The sequence below is a fragment of the Aulostomus chinensis genome, chromosome 11, assembly GCF_037954235.1.
Source record: "Aulostomus chinensis isolate RoL2024-O1b breed Wild chromosome 11, RoL_Achi_v1.0, whole genome shotgun sequence".
Taxonomy (NCBI): domain Eukaryota; kingdom Metazoa; phylum Chordata; class Actinopteri; order Syngnathiformes; family Aulostomidae; genus Aulostomus; species Aulostomus chinensis.
Genome location: NC_141330.1, coordinates 19,968,791 through 19,989,845, shown reverse-complemented (window position 1 = coordinate 19,989,845; position 21,055 = coordinate 19,968,791). Strand labels below are relative to the sequence as shown.

Sequence of the window (21,055 nt, the reverse complement as noted above, 5' to 3'; positions counted from 1 at the left end):
CATTGTTGACTGTTAGTGTGAATGGTTGTTCGTCTCTGTATGTTGGCCCTGCGATGGACTGGCGACCTGTCCAGGGTGAACCCCGCCTCTCGGCCGTAGATGCTGGGATAGGCTCCAGCCCCCCCCCCCCCCCCCCCCCGCGACCCTTACTAGTAAGGAATAAGTGGAAGACGACGGTGGTGGTGGTGTCTCTATATGCTTGCTCATCTCTCTCTCTCTTCTCCCTGTCCTCTCAACTTTCCCTGTTTCCACCTTCATTTCTCAGTCTCTCTTCTTCTAGTCTCCTTCTGGCTTCTTCTAACTGCTCTCTCACCTCATTGTATTCTGACTGTCCCTGTCCACCGGAGGCCTCATCCGCTTCTTCCTCAAACTCCACCTGTACATCTCCCTTCACCGAGATAACAGGCATCTGCAACACTGCCGCAGGCGCTGGAGGTGCCGACGGACCTGAGTACGGAGGAGGTTTCTCCTGCGTTCCTTTCAGCGTCTGTATGTGACACCAGGTTCCAGCTGCCATGGCCATCAAATGCAACATTGCTCTCCACTCATCTTTCTTCTGACCTGCTTTAGCATGCTTCTTCCGACTCAATCTGCCGGGTTTCACTTTGTCATGATCCATCACTTCATCATACGCCGCCTTCTCATCCACACACAATCTGTCCCTAATACACTGGAGTCCACCAACTCCCCACCACTTCTGTCCTTTACATTGTTTAGTGTAGTCATCAATGTTCTGTCTCAATGTTTTCTTTCCCTTGTCATCACCACAATAGCCAGATATCGCCTGCGATATTAGGCCTTTCCACCACACCTCCCACTGTTCACAGTTAAGTTTATCATTGTTTGCCATGGTCTTTCACAATTATAATCACACAACACAGTTCAAATGTGGCCACACACACTTATAGAGGTGTCAGTGGATCTTGTCCTCCTCAGTTATCTCTCCTCATATGCTTCTACGCTATCCCAAGATAGTGCGATGAGGAAACATAGGTCTGAGAATTTTACTGACTCCTCACCAAGTGTCCAATCCCAAAATTCCCACAGACCCCAGAGACACACAGACTGGGTAAGTAATTGTAATCAGAGAGGTTGCAGTTTTCCCAACAAGCTTCTACCACTCGATTTTACTGAGGGGCGGATGTTACTCACTGCAACAGTCTCATTACTTATTCTTCCCACTTCGTCTGTTTTGGATGCCTCAGAAACCACCCACACAATTCCCCTTGCACGTATTTTTTTTTTTTACGTCTTTTACTTCTCTTATTCTTCTGTGACTTCTTCTTTATGAGTTGTTAACTCAATGGACTCCGACACTTAAGCCTGCCAAGCCCGTAGCGCCAATTTACCGCTGTCCAATTCATATATTCGGGGGACTCTATTGCCCCGGGCCTCGAACCCACTAGCGCCGTTTCTGTCACTAAATTGGACCCTCACTCCAGTATTTTAAATCAGACCCTCACTCCGATTAATTTAAAGTCAAACCCTCTCTTTGACCTTTGATAATTTCTTTTCTGTTAATCTTTGATGTGTCCAATTCACTATGAATGACGGAGGTCTTCACAATTCTCTTAATTTGGATTGTCCAATGGCAGTACTTCAATACAACAGGTGACTGCTTACCTTATTTTATCGGCGCCGTCAGAGAATTGAGAAGTCCGAAGTCACTCGGGGTGGTCCTCAATCGACCGAGTTACCGATGTCCTTCCTTCATATCACGTCGGGGTCACCAAGTTTCTCTGTAGGAATTTTTCAACAAGTCATCATTAATCAGTCAGAAGGACCCACAGAGTTTATATTGCGCTGTTCAAAATCTGGAGAGGACACCTTCCAGTTGGTTCAAAAGAATTTATTCAGATTAATAGGAAAGAATACAGAGCTCTGGAGATGGTCTTCCCCTATCCTGAAGTCAGCATACGCAGATGCGTCGTCCCTGGCGTTGGGGCAAGAAGTCCAACGATCTAACTATCTCTCCAGTTTTATGTGTTACAAGGAGGTGCTTACGTGATCGCTTCTGCGTGCAAGTGTGTATTTTTGATCTTCGTGTTATTTTGCAGAATCTTCTGTCTGACCGCGTGCCAGCACCATCTGTTCCCATCGTAGACTTCTTGTTGCATCTGTGAAGATCAAAACCTCTCTTTTCCCTGATTCATGACCTTGCTCTTATCTACTTCTGACTCCCACCACTTCATGCTACCGTAAAAATTCTGTGGACTCTGTTCTGACCTGATTAGCTTGAGGGAGTGATGCCAGCCATGAGCTACACTCCTGCTATTCCCTGTTGTGACCTTTCACCTGTCCACTCTTATACAATCTGGTCTGTGCTTCACTGCCTTGTGTTTCCTGCACTCTATTTTAAGTAAATATATGTATGAATTTAACTACAGTTTCAGCAAATATATATGTATGGCTTAATCTACAGTTAAAGCAAATATATGAATAAATTTATCTAAACCATTAAGGGTACCACTTGATGAGCATCAGAATGTCATACAGAAGAATAAAGAGAAGATAGTAGCTCAAATAATTTTGAATTTAAAAAAACAAAGCACATAAAAATGCTGAAGTTAGCCTTGTTGGTTGTGCAATGTGTTCGTTTTTGTAAATATTCAAGTGTAACGGTTAATTATGCAGTAGTATTCTGTGTATAAGAGTGCTATATAAATGTATCTTTATTCTTTTTTAATTATCATTACAAAAAAAATTGTGTATTTATTTTTAATTACCTGACATGTTAGGCCTCCATACATAATATGTGGAACTTGTGAGTCTCAGCCTCTGTACCCCTATGTTCACCTTTTGGGGGCCCCCTGCTCGAAAAAGGGTGTTTCCCGCTTCTCTTCTCCCCTTTTGTTACAATACTCCGTGGGAGTGGTAAGCAATATTTGGCTTGCTGTAATTTAGTTGTATTAATGCTGTTGAACTACTGTTAAGAGTTGGTTTCTCTTTTAAAAATGTTTTAATATGTTAACATACCTCTATATCATCTGACTTGTGTAGGGGCTGGAGTTGTACGCTCGCGGTTTAATGGAGGATTTGTTCTTGTTTTCTGCTGTCAGAAATAAATGGAGAGCTCCTCCAAAGAGATCCAGTCTTCTACCAACTACACAACGCAGACGACAACAGAGCCCATGTAATGTAGTAATTGTTCCAGCTAATTCTGTATTTACATTTTGTCTGATGTTCAGAAAATAAAGCAACTCATACTACATGTGTCAGTTGTTGCAGGTTGCAGTTTGCAGCAGTGCTGTACGTCTGGTGAAAATCTCATATGGCAGGTATTGTTAACAACAGCAGTACAATAAACCAATGGTATCACAGGTCAACTTCAGGCCCAAATAACAATAAACTTGTTATACTTAACAGGTAGTAGCCATTCTGCACACACATATTTATCAATTTATTCATGTATTTATTGGAGGGCCTATGTATATTTTGTTTGTAGTTTTGGTCCAAAAAGGGGAAAGGTTTTGGCAGCCTTAATATCCTTTCAAGGTTATCAAAAAAAAAAAAAAAATGCACCCAAAACTTCTGTTAATTTTTAAATGTGTATTTCTCAAACAAATCTAAATGAACATTAATTAAACATTTGGCAGCGCTGTCTTCAGAATAACCATTTTCTAAATTGGTCAAATAAATGCCTAAGCTGCTTGAGCTCTGGCCGAGGTCCCTGTTAACACAAGAATTACCCTCAGTCATTAAATGACACCAAAAGGCACTAAAACAACTGGAAAAGAGACTGAAGAAACATGGAATATTAAACATTTCCAACTTGAAGTGACCATAATTGCAGATCATGTCTGTTACATTTCTTGGCATTGAGGATCAATATTTCGCATCCTTTTTCGGATCTAGGAACTGGCAATCTGTCCAGGGTGAACCCCACCTCTTGCCTGAAGGCAGGATCCTTTTTGCCTCAACAATATGCAGACCCATGAGTGGAGAAGCCTGATACACCGACAAGGCTCCTCCACCCATGAGCAGGGCAAGACTGGAACAGCCCAACCCAGAGCAGCAGGTTAAATCCTCACCTTGACTCGAGGCTCAGCCTCTGACCCTCTGGGCCAGTCCAAAAGTCTTGAAACTCAACTTAAAGAAGTAAAGGGTGCACACCTGTGGAGAATTTCAAGATCTGTGAGAAGTGGATGACTTGATAAGCAAGAGTTACATGTCACAAAGCATGAGATACTTAAAACGAGAGCACTGACAAGGCAGAGAACACGCTCTTGCCATGCAAGTGATGTCACCTGCTCGGTTCTGCTGAACCAAGCCAACCAGTAAAAATTAATGTAATACACCAAGAGGCCCCTGAAAAGCTACCTTATCATTGTAAAGAACAAGCCCAAAGCCATTAAATTCTACAAAATGGCACTGGATCAGCTCAGTAGTACTCAGAAGGACATTAGGATGAGGACAATGCAGATGGTTATGGTGGCCTTTGTGGAGAAGGTAATGCCAGCACGTACATGGTCACAGAGGCCATTAAGAATGATGAGCTTCACCTGATGGAAAGAAATTTACAATAATAATAATAATGCAGGGCTGCACGGTGGTGCAGTGGTCAGCACTGTGGCCTCACAGCAAGAAGGTTCAGGGTTCAAGCCCCGGCTCCAGCACAGGATCTTTCTGTGTGGAGTCTCCATGTTCTCCTGTTCCTGTGTGGGTTCTCTCTGGTACTCCAGCTTCCTCCCACAGTCCAAAGACATCAAGAGAGGACGAGGCTGATTGATACTCTAAATTGACTGTAGGCGTGACTGTGAGTGTGAATGGTTGTTTGTCTCTATGTGTTGGTCCTGTGATGGACTGGCGACCTGTCCAGGTTGAACCCCGCCTCTCACTCGTTGACGCTGGGATAGGCTCCAGCCCCCCCGCGAACCTTAATGTAGGAATAAGCGGAAGACAATGGATGGATGGATGGATGGAATAATAATGCAGAATATTAGCATGGCTTTTGTCCACATGGGCCAATACTCAGAAGCTATTAACTGCTTTGATGACAAAATGAGGGAGAGTCCAAATCTCAAGACAAACTTCAACCTCGTCCTGAGCTACCGTGCCATTCAAGAAGAGGAGAGGATGAAGAAAAGCCTTTCAGGATCTCAATTCTATCCCTCTGGGCATTGATGAAGAAAAACATTTCTCACTGAATGATGATAACTGCAGTTCAGACACGGTCACAGAGGCCATTGAGAATGATAAGATTCACCAGATGGAGAGAGACTTGAAAAATCTATTTGAGAAGTACATCACGACAGCTGCTAAGCTCATTGCTCCAGCCACTGGGACCTCTTTTGCCACGGGACTTGACTGGTGTGTTGGTGCGGTGAAGAGCTCTCACTAGGTTGAACTTGGCAATGAACTGGAGGTAAACCAAGACATCGGCTTCATCAGAGAGAAGGACATTAATTAGGCTGTGGGGAGTCTGAAGACATTTGACAAGAAGGACAGAAGAGTAAAGAGCACTGCCTCCACCAGCCTGTCCTTCCTGTACTTCATGAGGAGGGACGACAACAAGGCTGACCGATATCCAGAAGTCGCTGTGAAAGCTGATTGCCACAACCACCAACTCTTGTGAACAAAGGCATTAAGTATAAGTATTTCTTGTATTCATTATTTTATTTTATCTCGGTATTTAATCCTATAGCTGCTTTTTCTTCCTTGCATGTTATTGATCGTGTTTCCTCAGCTCCTGAGTGCCCTTGTTTTATCAATAATATTGTTCATCTTGGTGATTTGAATCTCTGCCTGTTTTCACTTTATTTTCAACATGTCTGTTTTTTCATGAGACCAAACAAAAGGCAAGTTAATACCCTCTGCACTTTTTTTGTACCTTGATAAACTGCACCACAAATACCCTGTTCATTTGTGTAGTGTGGAAATTATTAACTTGTAATATGGTCATGGAGAGTTTTAAATACTGGCTCATGAGTTTTGCATACATTTCAAATGATAAGGAGGGTAAGGAAATGTAAAGTCCTGGGGGACATACATAAGGGCACACTGGGTTGCCAACCGGCCCTTGAGAAACAGAATCATCCTATATTTAGAAACAAAAGTATGTGTCCCCTGTTGAGCTGAAAAGGGACCCACTCTTTCCCGTATTACTGCGAGAATCAACAATAGTCTGTGAAATGTCAACGGAATAAACGCTTTATATGGAAACTCACAGTAAACGTATTCCCTGGCCCCCTCTCCTCCTCTGTGACCAATGAGCTGACAGCACAGAATCCTGCTTATCGCATTGGTTGAGGTGCGGTTGCTTGCGAAGAAGACAACAGATGACCGTAACAGAGCAGCATGGGTGATGGAGACACAGACGCCAATGCTGCTTTACAGCCTGAGGAAGGATTGCCAACTGTCCCTTAAAATACAGAATCATCCCTTATTTGAAGTGTGTATTTATCATAATGCAGGGGTCGTGAAAGTGCAACCCATACTGTACATGTTTTTAGAAAATTAAATTCATCAGCAGGTGTGCAGCCATGGCGGCTGCCGAGGCAAAAACTCGGGTGTGGGAGGAGTTTGGTGAGGTCATGGAGAATCGGTCAGCTTCGAAAAGGTTCTGGCAAACCGTCCGTCACCTCGGGGGGAGAGGGCAGCTACTTGCCCACATTGTTTATGGTGGGGACGGGAGGCTGCTGATGTCAACTGGGGAGATAATTGGATGGTGGAAGGAATACTTTGAGGAACTCCTCAACACGTATTCCATGGATTCCATGGAGGAAACAGAGTTGGGGAGTACTTGGGGAGGGGCGGGTGTCATCTGATCTTTGGGGCAGACATCGCCAAGGCGGTGAAGCAACTCCAGGGGTGGATGAGATCCGCCCTGGGTATCTCAAGGCTCTGGATGTTGTAGGGCTGTCTTGGTTGACACATCTCTGCAACATTGCGTGGACATTGGGGGCAATGCCTTTGGAGTGGCAGACCGGAGGTGGTCCCCATCTTCAAGAAAGGGGACCAGAGGGTGTGTTACAACTATTGGGGGATCACACTCCTCAGTCTCTCCAGAAAGGTCTGCGCCAGGGTACTGGAGAGGAGGGTCAAATTTGCATTGCCGACAGTAAGTCTGACTTGTTCCCAGTGAGGGTTGGACTCCGCCAAGGCTGCACTTCATCACTGGTTCTGTTCATAACTCTTATGGACAGAATTTCTAGGCGCAGCCGGGTGGTGGAGGGGGTCGAGTTTGGTGGTGGGAGGATGTTGTCTCTGCTTTTTGCGGATGACGTGGTCCTCTTAGCTCCATTAGGCCAAGACCACTAGCTCTTGCTGGGGTAGTTTGCAGCCAAATGTGAAGCGGCAGGGATGAGAATCAGCACCTCCAAGTCTGAGGCCCTGGTCCTCAGGCGGAAAAGGTTGGCCTGCCCACTCCAGGTTGGGGGGGGGGGGGGTCCTGCCTCAGATGGAGGAGTTTAATTATCTTGGTATCTTGTTCCGAGTGAAGGTAGGATGGAGCGCGAGATTGACAGGCGGATTGGGGCGGCATCTGCAGTGATGCGGGTGCTAAACCAGTCCATCAAGGTGAAGAGGGAGCTCAGCCAAAAGGCAAAGCTTTACCGGTCAATCTGCGTATCAACCCTCACCTATGGTCATGAGCTCTGGGTAACGACCAAAAGAACAAGATCGTGAATACAAGCGGCCGAAATGAGTTTCCTCTGCAGGGTGGCTGGGCTCTCCCTTACAGATAGGGTGAGAAGCTTGGTCATTCGAGAGGGACTCAAGAGTAGAGCCGCTGCTCCTCCATGTTGAGAGGAGTCAGTTGAGGTGGTTCGGTCATCTGGTGAGGATGCCTCCTGGACGCCTCCCTCAGGTGTTCCAGGCATGTCCGGCTGGAAGGAGGCCTCGGGGCCGACCCAGGACACGCTGAAGGGATTATATCTGCCTAGCTGCTGCCCCCGCAACCCGGACCCAGATAAGTGGAGGACGATGAATGACGAATAGCAAATAATGAATAACAATTCACCATCAGTTTGTTAACCTAAATCAACCCCTACTTTTGCACTTAATCACATGCACTTGTGTCTTGCTTGCTCAGAATATGAATATAACACAAGCTCAAACATGCTTACAGAAGACATTAAGAATGAGCTGGGTACAGACACGGGTTTGAGAGAACTGCCAGAACATGCCGCCAAGCTGCAGGAGGGGGAGAAGATGAATGAGCTCTCAGAGTAGAGGTTTGAGCCTGGGTGAAAAGACAATGCAATAGGTTAGAGAGAGGGCCTTACTGTTCCCATAACCTAGAAAGTCCAACAAAAGTGTTATTGACTGCTCCAGGAGGTAGGATGAACCATATATAGGAGCTAGCAGTGGAGTAGAAAATATAGTCTGCTCAGCTATGACTGATAAAATGAGTGTTACTCTAGTGGGATTCCAAGTTAATAACATTGTGTGCAGCAGACAAATAGTAAATATGCATTGACTGGTAGAGCGGCACGGTGGTGCAGTGGTCAGCACTGTTGCCTCGCAGCAAGAAAGTTCAGGGTTTGAGCCCCGGCTCAAGAATGGGGTCTTTCTGTGTGAGTCTGCATGTTCTCCCTGTGCCTGCGTGGGTTCTCTCCTGGTACTCTGGCTTCATACATTTTGATTATATATTTTCATTTTGTTGGCATTTGTACAGTTGCAATATTATGCTAGAGGATGAAATTAAGCACCATTTTAGCATGACAATTATGCAGTCAAAACCGAGGCACTTGCACAGTTATGACATTACAATATTGTGTAATATTGCTCAAATATATTCTTGAAGCTATTATTTGAGCTGTGTGGCTCGGAGATGTTACAGGGGTTTTATGGTCTAACACAAACCGTGGAATAGAATCTGATTTGGGATGTGAAATGGCAACAATGTTCTGATGTCCAACCTGTGATTAACGTTAGTATTGGTGCCTGATTCTGATGTTTCCAATCTGATGCCACACCTCTACTTTGGTCCAAGCATGCAATTTTAAATTTGTGTAATTCATGATTATTTAATATATTGATCTCATGACACTTTAATTGTTTGTCATTATTATACTATCCTTACATTTTGAAATATTAAGGTGTTTTTTTCTGTTCTTGATCTTTTTTCTACAAAAAGTATAATTCTTACCTGTCAGATATTTTTGGGAGATCTCTGCTTTTTTTTTTTTTTTTTTGCTAATGTAAAGCACATTAAATTTGCAGCCATGGATATTACTGCTGTAAGTGAGTCACTTTTATTTTAGTTGTACTCTCATTTTATCAATGGGCGGAACCTTTCGGCTCGGAACTATTGTCACTGGATCGTTTGCTTGTCGTGTGGCTTAAAGTAAAGGACTGCGTGACCACGGCGGGTGTAAACAATCGTACCGGACATGTGAATCTAATGAAATTTGTACCGTCCTTCGCATTACGGAGTTGAGATAATTATGGAGATATTTGGAAGCACTTTCGACGACTCGGTGTTCTCGGAGGCGAGAGATCGAGTGTCCGTGTCTGTGGCCCCGTACACCGCCAAACGGTGTGAACCGGAGGTGAGAGCGATACCGCAAAGCTTCTTTGATGAGAAAATAAAATGTTAGCTACGTGGTTAGCAAACGCAGTAAATAACAACATAAGTAAATGACCTCAATGGAAATTTTTTTTTTTTTTATATTGCCTTTAATTATTTAACTTATATATCTTTTTCATGGAACTTGAACAGAAGTTGTCTGGCAGACTGTACGATAAAGCTTTATCCTTAATAAATTTGGAGGTTGTTACTGATGCAGAGGCTGTTAATTCCAAATATAGTTTTATTCGGTTGAAGAATAAGATAAACAAATATCTCCTAACCGTCTATGTCACGTTGGGCAAGGAGTCACAATAAAAGTCCTTTGAGATGTCTCTTTCAGGGCCCATGCTGATCAACAATCAAGGAAATTAAAAACTGATATTTACAATCATTACACATTGGTACTAAAAGTTTCCTGAAGTTTTAAACTAGTAAAGCTAAAACTAAAATATATATTGAAGTGAGTCTGTATTTGTTTTCTCAGTATACCAGCACCAGAAAGTGATGCAGGAAGATCAATTGAAGAGAGTAGCTCATTTGAGTTTATGATTTTATAAAACAACAATTAATAAAAACAACGATAGATAGATAGATAGAAGAGATGCTGAATATTGATCCCTGAGAAGTCAGTGATTGCTGGCTGTGTTATATGTTTGTTTTTGTAAATGTTTGACTAATATAACTTTTCTTTATAACGTGGTGCAGTGAATTCTGCATTCACAGTATGGCAGTTTTCGTTTTTGTGACATACAAATGAACCTTTTTTTTTTTTTTTCATAATTCAGTGCCAGATTGACACTTTTTGCAGGATGTTCAGTTTGGCACAAGCGAAGTGAGCAAAAATGAAGAGGCAGCAGAACTAGACGTGAAAGCAGTTTGCTTTTGTCTCCCAGCCTACCAAGTAGTTTGAGTTCTGGTCCACTGAGGTAAAGAAGTTTGGGCACTCTTAGTCTGTTTGCTTAGTCATCAAGATCAAATGAAACCCAAATAACTGATAATTTTGAAATGTGTATTTCTCAACTCAAACAAATCAACAAATAAACCTGAATGAGCTTAAATTAAATGTTAGTGCAGCATTTCTTCCAAAATGTGCTACATACATGTAGCACTGTTCAATTTTTTTATTTTTGTTTTTTCCAAATAAAGTAATTTACTTGTGTAACTACTCATGTTTCTTGTCATTGTCTTGGCATCTCTCTCTCTCTCTCTCTCTCTCTCTCTCTCTCTCTCTCTCTCACTCGCTCTCCTCACTCTCTCTCTCCTCTCGCCTGTCTGCAGTGGTTTTGTGAGAGTACTGCTCTGGACACCGACAATTCTTTGGAGAAACAAAAAGTGTTTAAGTTCAGAGGTGACTTGGCTGTGAGGCAGGGGAAATACCAGGTAACCTTCTAACCTTCACTCGACGCCAACGTGTGTTACAGGCTGTTGTTACTGTTAACCACTAATGAAGTTAGCGGTGCGGTTTCATTCGAGGCACAGCAATCAGTTCAATGTCCCTCAAATTTCCATTTCCTGATGCTTGTTCGTGTCTCCTATCATGCAAAACTCATGTGCCAGTGTTGAATGGTCCTGCAGAACTTTCCCAACCACATTATCAGTTAGTAATTTCCACACCACACGAATAAGCAGGATATCTGTGGTTCAGTCTGTCACGGAACAAACACTTGTAGAGAGTATTGATTACCTTTCATGTGGCTTCTCAGGACTTTCCTGACCGCTCGTTACTTCCGTGTCAAGTTCTCACTTTGATATGTTAATTGGCATTAGCAGTGTGTGCCATGGATTTCTTCACAACATGGAGGAGCCTCTGGATATGTTGTGGGTCACGTCATGCTGAAGTTATTTTTGAATCCGATTGAATAGATGAACCATATGACAGTCCTACAGCTGCGAGAAGTCTCTCTCTGGACTATTGTGACTTGATTATCTGTCCAGCCCTTCATTTTATCGGCGTCAAACGACTCTTTCATCTCTGGTGCCTCAAGGCGGTGCAGTGCTGACTTTGAAGTCTAGGGCTCAAAGGGGGTCTGAGATGATGGCCAGAACTTTTAGATAGCCACATATCCACAAAGTGATCAAAAATAACAGACGCTGTGAGGGAGGTGCTGTGATGTCACACAATCCATAGCCCCACCCCTCCAAAAACCAGTGCTGCAACGGAGACAGGGGAGGGGCACGTAGTAGTAATGTCAGTAGTAAATAAATAGAATTGTGGACTGGAACCGCAGTCTTACTACACTTGAATCTTGTTGTCATTTACACCACTTTCACTGAACACCTCAAGGTGTACGATGTCAAATGGTCTTTATTTGTGTGGTACAGACTGCCTTGGATGCATATAGCAGCTGCCTTGAATGGATTGCTGACAACAACTTGACCATCCGAAGAGATGTGCTGGAGGGAATGGCTCGGTGCTGCACCAAACTGGGATTGAGAGACAGGGCACTGGACTTTGCGGATTTACTGGTAATGCTTCTCTTAGGAGCTACTCAAGCAGGAGAGTCTAACTGGAACTGCATGTTCCGCCCACCTAGCAAATAACGGATCAGTCCTGGATGGATAGGAGAGGGGGTTTATTCATAAAAGAAACAACCTGCTGAGGCCTTTGGTTGGACGGAGAATATCGACTCTCCTGAAGCCCACCCCCAGCTTCACACAATGTTGGTCTTTGAGTTAATCACTTCTATACTTAAAAGACCATGTAGGCCTTCAAGTCTTAAATCTTGGACACAAAAATTTCTCACAGAGGCATCAGCACACCAGCCTGAGTTGATTCAAAGTTCTACATGATGTGTAGTAAATGCAACAGATTTATGCTAAGCTTACACACTAACTGTGTGTCTATTTGTTTGTTTGTGTGCGTGCAGAGCAAAGAAGCCTCCAACACTTGTCACCTGACTGGCCTTCTGCTCCTCAAGGTACACAATATGGCTCTGTTCAGATCTGGTATCAAAGGAGGGGTAGGTGCTGCCTGTTTTTGGCCCCCCCCCCTTTTTTTTTTACATGTTCTATTTTTTGCGATTTCTGTTTTGTTTTATTTTTTGTTTTTGTTTTTTACAGCAGTAGAAATAGACAGAGAGACCAGTTGATGAGGGAGCTACATTGACATTTCATGGGAGTGCTGCACTGGCGATACTTCCCCCGTGTTTATCTGTCGTAAATATGAGCAACCAGAGTTCCGTTCATCGTTCACCTGTGAGGCACTCATTGATCTCCTAAAAATCTGCAAAACTCCTCCTCTCCTTTTTGTTCTGGCCCAGGATACACTCCCTGTGTGTTACGAATCTGAACTTTAGCTGCAGAGTTCAGAGAGATCATGGGCGGAAGGAAGTAAAGCAGAAGAGAGAGAGAAATCCAAAGACGCTTGATACGCCAGTGGGTTTTCTCATCACCAGACAGCCTGACAACGTGGCGTCTCCCATGTGTTTATTAGTGCATGTTTACAGCTGATGAGGCAGACCCTCTCCGTGGCCCAGGAACCTTATGTTCACACTGCTAAAAGCGTGAGGCCACGTGTCCCAGAGTGGGAAACCAGTGTACATCTGAGCGGAAGAAGGATTTGAACTGATCATGCTTGGCCTCGTTCCAATGACCTGCCATTGATTCATGTGTCAGATGAGCTTCAAAACAAACTCTTGACTCCAGCACACCATCTCAGACCTGATGTGAGATTTGCACTCATGTCCATATTGATGGATGCTGAGATTTGCGGGGGAACGATTGTACGCCCGACGTTCACCCTTTTCCTGTTATCCACTCTTTTGATAAGTGAAGTCCATTGTGTTAAGAGCTGCAGGCTCGACAGACCGCTTGTGAGTCCGGTGGCTCAGGGTGGATCTTGATACCAGGTCTGAACACATTCAAAGACACAGTTTACGTCTTCTAGTGCAGCATCTTCCTGTGGTTGTTAGTAGCTTAACAAGCAATGCTGATGCAGAATGATAGATCATATACATTATCATCCAAGGTCAGCATCTACCAGCATTTTGGAGCTGTTGGAGCCAAGATGTCCTCTCTGCAGCGGCTGTGCTGCCTGCTGCCCTTTAACCCCTGGCACTGGTACGAGCTGGGACAGACATGTCTAAAGCTGCTGGAGCCTGACACAAGCCCTGGTAACATGTTGTTTCTGTCATGACACTTCAGGCCTTTTTTGAGCCAGAATTCTAATTTAAGATTCGGGTGAGCCGTTGATTTTCCTGTATTTACGTCTCCTAGTAGCCGGCTCCACACAGACGTGTGGATCAGTGGGAGAGCAGAAGGATGGAGAGACCGAAGAACATCAGGAGGATGCAGAAGATCTGGATGAGGACAGAATCTGGCTGAAGGCCTGCATGTGTTTCATCAGGACGAGGTACAGCTCGCTAAGACTGAGAGGAGCTGTCTGTTAAAATTAGTATCGCTAAATATTATCAGTCTTACTGGTAGAAGTGGACAGTTGCAAAACCCTGACATCAATATTTCAATGTGTGCTCCAGTCGGAGATGAGATATTTAAGTCTGTTGAGAGCTGATGTCTTAACTTCGAGGTGCGCTCCTCTGGCTTCAGACTCCTCCTGAGAATCCTCCAGCAGCAGCAGTCCTCCTTTGTGCTACAGCGTAGCAACAGCGCCCTCCAGACAGCAGAAGAGGCATTACAGCATCTAAATCCCAAAGAAACAAGTCTGCAGGCTCTCATCGAGGTGGGCAGGTCATGTTTCCTGAGGGCTGAAGGGGAACTGTTACGCTTTTCCTGACTGATTGACAGATAAATGATGTAACACTGTTGAATGTTGAACACAATTAAAGGGTCAAACAATGAGGTACAAGTACATTATAGTAATTTTTGAATACTTTCAGGTGGAGGTTTGAACTCCTGTGTGTTAAACAATACCAATAATGATTCATGGAAATTGTACAACACTTTTCTAAATGCATGAACCTCAAGACAACAAGCAAAGAAAAGTTTTCTGAATAGAGTTTGGAATCAGTCAGCTAAACTAAGTTTGACATAATCCTGGTTTAAGAGTTTGAACTTTTCCTAAGCTTTGATCTTAGTCTTCGTATTATTCCACTTTCTCTTGGCCTAAATACAAATGTGATCGTTCATGTATGATTGGCATTGGCAAGGAGTTGACATTTACATTCAGCCTCCAGGGACTGGCAGGCACTTCAAGAGACAGAAGCTAAACTGCACATTCCACTGAAAGACTAAACTGAGGGACTGCGTGAAGAGCCAGTAGAGGATAAATTAGGAACTTTGAATAATGCAGCTGAGGCCAGGGGAGTCCCAGATTCAATGTTTAAATGAGCATTATAGTTTCCTTTTTAAAGAAGCTGAGGTGAGGAGGCTCCGTTTTAACAACACACTGTGCTTCACGTTCAAGGTGATGTCAGAGGACCTGATCCCAGAGAAGATGAGGGAGGACTACCAGGACGGCGAGAGCTTGGCCAGCGTGTGTATGCAGAGCTTCAGGGAGCGCTGGTGGAACAAGGTCTTACTGGCACGGATTCTTGAGACTGACGGCCGTCGTCGTCAAACACAGAGGGACACAATCTGAGAGCAGAGGGACAGGTGGGGACAGCGGGAGTCTCCTCCTCATCTGTGACTTGGAAACAAGAACACCTTTGTGTAGTGTTCCTATTGTTCCTGTTTTTTTTAAATGTCCACTTTAATTTGAAGCACAGGGAGAACAATCCCAGACTCTGAATGTTTTACCTATATAACACCGGCACAGTGAGACAGCAAACAAATGAGCAGATTTCATTCTTTAATTTGATCCTAAATATGATCATATCTGAAAAACATATTTTAATAAAGCTAAATATTACACATGTGTGTGTGGGTCTTTGCCTTCACAACATATATTAACAGAACATATATATATTATTAACATATATATGCACCAGGGCAAGTATTCTACCTCTGCGGTCTCTACTCAGAAAACTTGGATGTTTTTTTTTTTTAAGTTGTTATAAAAAAATAAATGTTTTTTTTCATTAAATCCGTGTGATAAATGTCTGCCATTTATTTGACAGCTTGAAGTGTCCGTTTCCACCGACATGCATTGCCAGGTTTGATCGCATTGGCGTTGTGTGAGCGTGTTGGGACTTTGCTTGATTGACGTCCGTAGTCATCTGTTCCAGCGCTACACGTATGTTCAGTCTGCTGCTCCACCCAACTGAGCAGAGATCTTATCAGCTGATACCTGCAAACACCTTAACCACCAGTCCAGGTGCAAGTACATTTAACAATCCAAAGCCTTGAGTGTTTGGTCGATTCAATCAACATTTTGAAGACAAAGTGCGGCTGTAATTATTGTCGTATCATTTCACACATTGAACTACACACTGCTTCATTGACCTTTAGCGTGTGACCTTGAACAGATGTCACACCGACCCCCATCAGCTCTTGGTCAGGCTTGCATGAGGGCTGGGTGTGTTTCTCTCAGTCATGCTCTTGGTCCTTTCTAATGATGTCATCCTGACGCTGCTGAATGGCCTCCAGCCCAGTTGTCCGCTTGCCGTTTGTCCCGTCCCATAGGCGCTGTTGAATGAACTTTGGCGGAGCAGCGGTCTTGCTATGTGACTCCAGTTTAGCCTTGAAGGCGTCAGGAGTTGCTGCTGCTGCTGCTGCTGCTGCTGCTGGGATGTGAGGGGCTGTGGCAGCTTGGAGTCTGTTTGGAGCTGAGCCTTAAGATGAGCTCCTGTGACTCCTGCCGCTGACGTTACGCCTAGTGACTCTGTGGCTGAGGGGGACCCAATAGGGGAGCGATTTTGCCTCCTGGTTCCAAGAGTGGGAACGATGGTCTCTAGTACAGATGTGTGACCTCTTGTATGGGTTAAAGGGAATTGAAAACCTGGTTTTGGACATAGGGGGGCACTAGTGTGATCAAATTTAAAGTCCTCATGTTGATTCATCTGTTGTTGGTATCGCCATTGTAGTCTTTCTGCATTTAGAATGACTGCAGGTGTTTTCAAACTGCTTCTGTTTCTGTGGTGAAACAAACCTACTTCAGGCCTAACATTTTGGTGGTCAAGGTCTGATTTTGCCTTGAAAAGGGGCTGATAACAGGTGGACCTTTGAAAGCCGTGTGTCTGGGCTCCCTCACCTGTGGTGCTGAGGGTTCGGCCAATGAGCTGAGACTGAATGTTTGAGTAGTGGGTCTGACCCAGAGCCTCTGGGTGATTCTGGACCTGGTTGTGAGCCTGAGGATCCACCTCTGTGTCTAGGTCGTACAGGGGGAACACTGTTCTCATTGCATGCTTTGGCTGATCTACCAAGGCGCGCTGCAGGTTTCCTAGCTGAACCAAAGGGTTTGGGTACAGTTGCGCTTCTGCCTCCTCAAACCAAGCCATGAGGCGCCTTGTTTTGTTTTCATTTGATTTTAATCGTTTTTTATGAGAGTTGTCATTTTGAACTGGTGGTGATGTGGGACTGGGCAAACTTGGAGGCTCAAAAACAAAGCCAGAAACTGGTTTGGCGATGCAGCAGAGGCGGTGGAACTCCTCACAGAAAGGTGACACTGCTTTGCCCTTTAAGAGAACAGCAAGACTACGATGAACCTGCCACGACAGCCAGGAAAAACTGAGGAGGGGACACACACATGCTCAGACAGTAGAACCACACTGATGAATAAAAGTACAATGCATGCATACTGATGTGTGTGTGTGTGTGTGTGTGTGTGTTTACCTGTATGAGCCAGTCAGCACTTCATTACAGTCAGCAATAATAAAACTCTCAGCTATTTGTCCAGTCAGTTTAACGCCGGTCTTTGCACGATATGTCTGTCCATCAACCTCACGGACTGACAGTTTCTTCACCCATGCACACACACGCACACACACACACACACACACACACACACACACACACACACACACACACACAGAGCACAGCACATTTAAAAAATCGGGTAAATCTCACGTGCCCCTCCTTTGATTGTTTTCTTGCCTGTTAACGGTTCTATTAATCTGAAAAAAGGTGACAACCGTATCTTATTGGGGGACATTCTTAATTTGGTTATGAACGTCCTCATGTTCTAAGTTCTGGATATGAACATTTGATTTTCAGTATTTCATGGTCACACAGCAGCATCAGAATGAAGGCTTTTGGCCCATGTGGTTACCCATAGTTGATATGACATGTCTCTGTAGGACAGGACATCTTTAATTTTATGTAAGTTAAACATGTTGCCTGGTAATATTCCCAGTTCTACTGAAGAGTAGGAGGCCATGTTGTGGTGTGGGAACCACATTTAGTACTACCACTGCTACTACTACTACTACTACTACTACTACTACTATACTATGGGAGGTTCTCTTCAGGTCTCTACACTAGGTTCCCTGAACATCTACAGAAACACGGACTTAGTGACAAAACAGGGTTTTTTAGAGGACCAAACCCTATTGTTCCTTTTAGGTTATTGCAGCAACCTTCATATAACATTTGCACAACATTGACTACTGCAACTCTCTTCTGGCAAGCCTCCCTGCATGCTCATTCAAGCCTCTGCAGATGATCCAGAATGCAGCAGCACGTCTGATCTTCAACCAGCCCAAAAGGGCACATGTCACCCCGCTGCTGGTTTCTCTTCACTGGCTTCCAGTGGCAGCCAGGATCAAATTCAAGACACTTCTCTTGGCTTACAAAACAATCACAAGAACGGCTCCAGCCTACCTGGAATCCCTGATCCAGGTCTACTCTCCTTCTGGCCCACTACGCTCTGCATGCGAAAGACGCCTGGTACTTCCAGCCCAGCGCTGCTCCAAATCTCTAGCCAGACTCTTCTCTTCTGTCGTTCCCAAATGGTGGAACGAACTACCCAACTCTGTGCGTTCTGCTGAGTCCCTTTCTACTTTTAAGAGACAATTGAAGACCCAATTGTTCAGAGAGCACCTAGGCACTTAACCTGACTCTTCTCCTCTTTGGGGTAGAATAAGTCAGAGGGTCCAAGACCCAGCATTTAGTGATTATGTAGCACTAACTGTGTTGTGTCATGTTGTATGTTTGTCAAAAACAAAACAAAAAAAGGGGGGGGGGGCGACACTTCTTCTTCCACTAGATGGCAGTACCTGTGACCAAATCACAACTGAAGCACTTTTGTGCTTCCTATGGGTTTTTCCTTAAGTCTGAATTCTTGCTTGTGTTGTACGTCGCTTTGGACAAAAGCGTCTGCTAAATGAAATTGTAGAATTGTAGAAGATTACTGGAGATTCCTATGGGAGAAGTTCTTATGTTCATTCTCCTAAATCTCCCCTGATCATTCTGACTGTTCCTCCGGCATTGAGATCGACATTGTAATGGAAGGATTCTCCTGGAAGGTAACACTTCTCACTGGCTTGACTCATACAGAAGAAACGCCGATTGTCAATGCATGTTGATTTTAATGAAGTATTTCTACTTTCCTGCAAGAATGGATTACAATCCATGCAGAACATCTACAAGGAAACCAAGGAGCTCCTGAAAAACTCCTCCAAGAACACCAGAGAGAAATAAGATTGAGGATTCAGCACCAAATCAGTCAGAGTTGGCAGTTTCCCCACTCACTGGCAGACACAGCAAACATGAGAGGTGGCCTGATTTTCAGCTGTGCGGTTACGAGGGGAGGAAGAAGACTAAATGGCACTATTAGTGAAATAATTATGTCACATCCAGTGAGTGAGGCATTTAAACTTGAAGAGCTACAAACAGGGAGTGTGTTTGTGCAGGCGTATCTGGAGGGCGAGGCAGCCGAGTGTGGTGGGAGAACTGTTATTATCTGACGGTGGAGTCGAGGCACCTGTTGTCCTGAAGAACAGGACTCCTCAAAAGATTTCTGTGGTGGATGAAAGGAATGTATATTAAAAAAGTGCTAGACACTGAGAAAGAGGTCTGTTATACCGCCAGCACTGTTGGGGAGCTATGTGTTGCTTTTTTACGCCAGTAGGTGGCGGAAGGGTTTTCAGGGGGAGTGCACACCAGGAGCTGTTGAAATGCAGACGTGTATCTCCTGTCTCCCTGGAATAGATAAGCCACTGTAGTCAGCTTCCTCCGGAGTGATATACTGCCCACAATTTCTATTATGCGCAACAATTTCCTCATCTTCCCTGACAAAACAAATTCAGTTTTTCTTTTTTAGTTGAGTTAGGACTCACGGGGAAGTTCTTGCTGTTGAGTTTGAGGTCCTGCCACATGCTGATGAACAGGTTTAGGTTGAGGCGATCCAGCAGCAAATGCACGGACACATTCTTCTTCTTGCTCGCTTCCAAAAGGTCACACAGCAGCTCTACATCGGTGAAGCAGTCCATCACTATGGACAGGGTCTGTGCGCGTGCACACGCACGCGCGCACACACACACACACACACACACACACACACACACACACACACACACACACACACACACACACGTTCTATATTCCCCACTTTATATACAAAAATGTTTTCTTTTGCACTGAAACAGATAATCACAGCGCACCATTTTAGCTTTGCTAATGAACTCTCTGACCAGGTCTTTCACGCAGAAGGGCTTAAAAAAGACCTCAACATTGGACTCATCCAGGACAGGACCTCTCCACTTCACATCTGGAAAGGGTCCATCAAAAGATAGCAGGTTAAATGGGTAGACCAAAATAAGGTTCCATCAGAATGAAAACTACCTGACTAGAGACAGAGAAGTACCTCGAAGGTTGCGCGTGTCAGGGCCGGCCACAGTCACGCTGTCTGTGGATCCTGTTGGAGACCAGGAGTCGGCAGACGAGCTGTCCAACTCTCTCTCATCATCATCATCATCATCAGAAGCATCAGGATCAACTGTATAAAGCAACAATTAAAAAGTGACTTCATCACACTGCATTTTCCCATCGGCTCCGGGATAAAAAGTACATAAAAACATCTACTTGTGTCAGCATCCCGTCCATTTTCCCTGATGTAGTTCTTCTCCTGATCTGACAGGAAGTCCACCTCTCCCTCTTCGTTTAACACCTCATGGTATGCCTCTAAGCCCCGGCTGAGCAGGCAGTCCACCGCCAGCCGAGCACTCTCATGGTGGCTGAGGTCTTGTGAGGGTCTGTTTGCGATGAAGTCATAGTAACAGGAGGAAGGGATGCGGAGGTCCTGAATGCGTCGCTTGAGTTTCCCCAGAGGTTTGGACCTCCTGTACCACTGCACGGACGAACAGCTGGAATCCATGATTCACCGTTCAAAGCCTCTGAAGGAAGACGCAATCAGATCTCAAGTCTGGGCCGGCCGTTACTGAGCTCAAAACCTTTCATGAAGTGGCTCTGAGTAAGAGCTACGGCTTATCACGCACAGAGGAGGAAAACTCCGCCCAAGCTCAAGGTGAGATGGTTACTCAAGACGTGATGAGAGATGACAGGTGAGAGCACAAGTCATGTTCAATTAAATGACACTTGCAGAAGAGAATATCTCACCTGTCACTGCCGCTCAAACTAGATGAAAAGATGAGGCGCAGATAAAAATAAAACCTGTCATATAACATGCAGATAATTCAAACATTTGTATAGAAATACGCTGGAGATACCTCAAGACACTACTTCTGATTCTAGTTCCATGTCTTCTTT

General features: G+C 44.5%; 2 protein-coding genes and 1 pseudogene across 3 annotated transcripts; 2 read left to right on the top strand and 1 right to left on the bottom strand.

Moving 5' to 3' along the window:
* Positions 1–979: 979 nt before the first annotated feature.
* LOC147253722 (intraflagellar transport protein 88 homolog pseudogene) lies at positions 980–5,640 on the top strand (annotated as a pseudogene).
* A 3,651-nt stretch (positions 5,641–9,291) lies between these two features.
* Positions 9,292–15,470, top strand: c11h8orf76 (chromosome 11 C8orf76 homolog). Of its 2 annotated transcripts, none has more exons than XM_086218998.1 (8): positions 9,292–9,494; positions 10,793–10,894; positions 11,837–11,980; positions 12,382–12,432; positions 13,482–13,626; positions 13,733–13,865; positions 14,060–14,192; positions 14,877–15,470. In XM_086218998.1, exons 1-8 carry the CDS (start codon positions 9,390–9,392, stop codon positions 15,048–15,050), a joined length of 987 nt encoding a protein of 328 aa, XP_086075124.1. In that variant the 5' UTR covers positions 9,292–9,389; the 3' UTR covers positions 15,051–15,470. The 2 variants fall into 2 exon arrangements, with proteins under 2 accessions (XP_086075124.1, XP_086075123.1); XM_086218997.1 differs by having other exon boundaries at positions 13,730–13,865; positions 14,877–15,469.
* LOC147253720 (uncharacterized) lies at positions 15,316–20,727 on the bottom strand. Its single transcript, XM_086218996.1, has 6 exons — positions 20,372–20,727; positions 20,154–20,285; positions 19,951–20,057; positions 19,627–19,794; positions 17,183–17,307; positions 15,316–17,077 (listed from the first exon to the last, which is right to left on the bottom strand). The coding sequence occupies exons 1-6, from the start codon at positions 20,661–20,663 to the stop codon at positions 15,895–15,897; spliced, it is 2,007 nt and encodes a 668-aa protein (XP_086075122.1). The 5' UTR covers positions 20,664–20,727; the 3' UTR covers positions 15,316–15,894.
* Between the last annotated feature and the right edge of the window lie 328 nt (positions 20,728–21,055).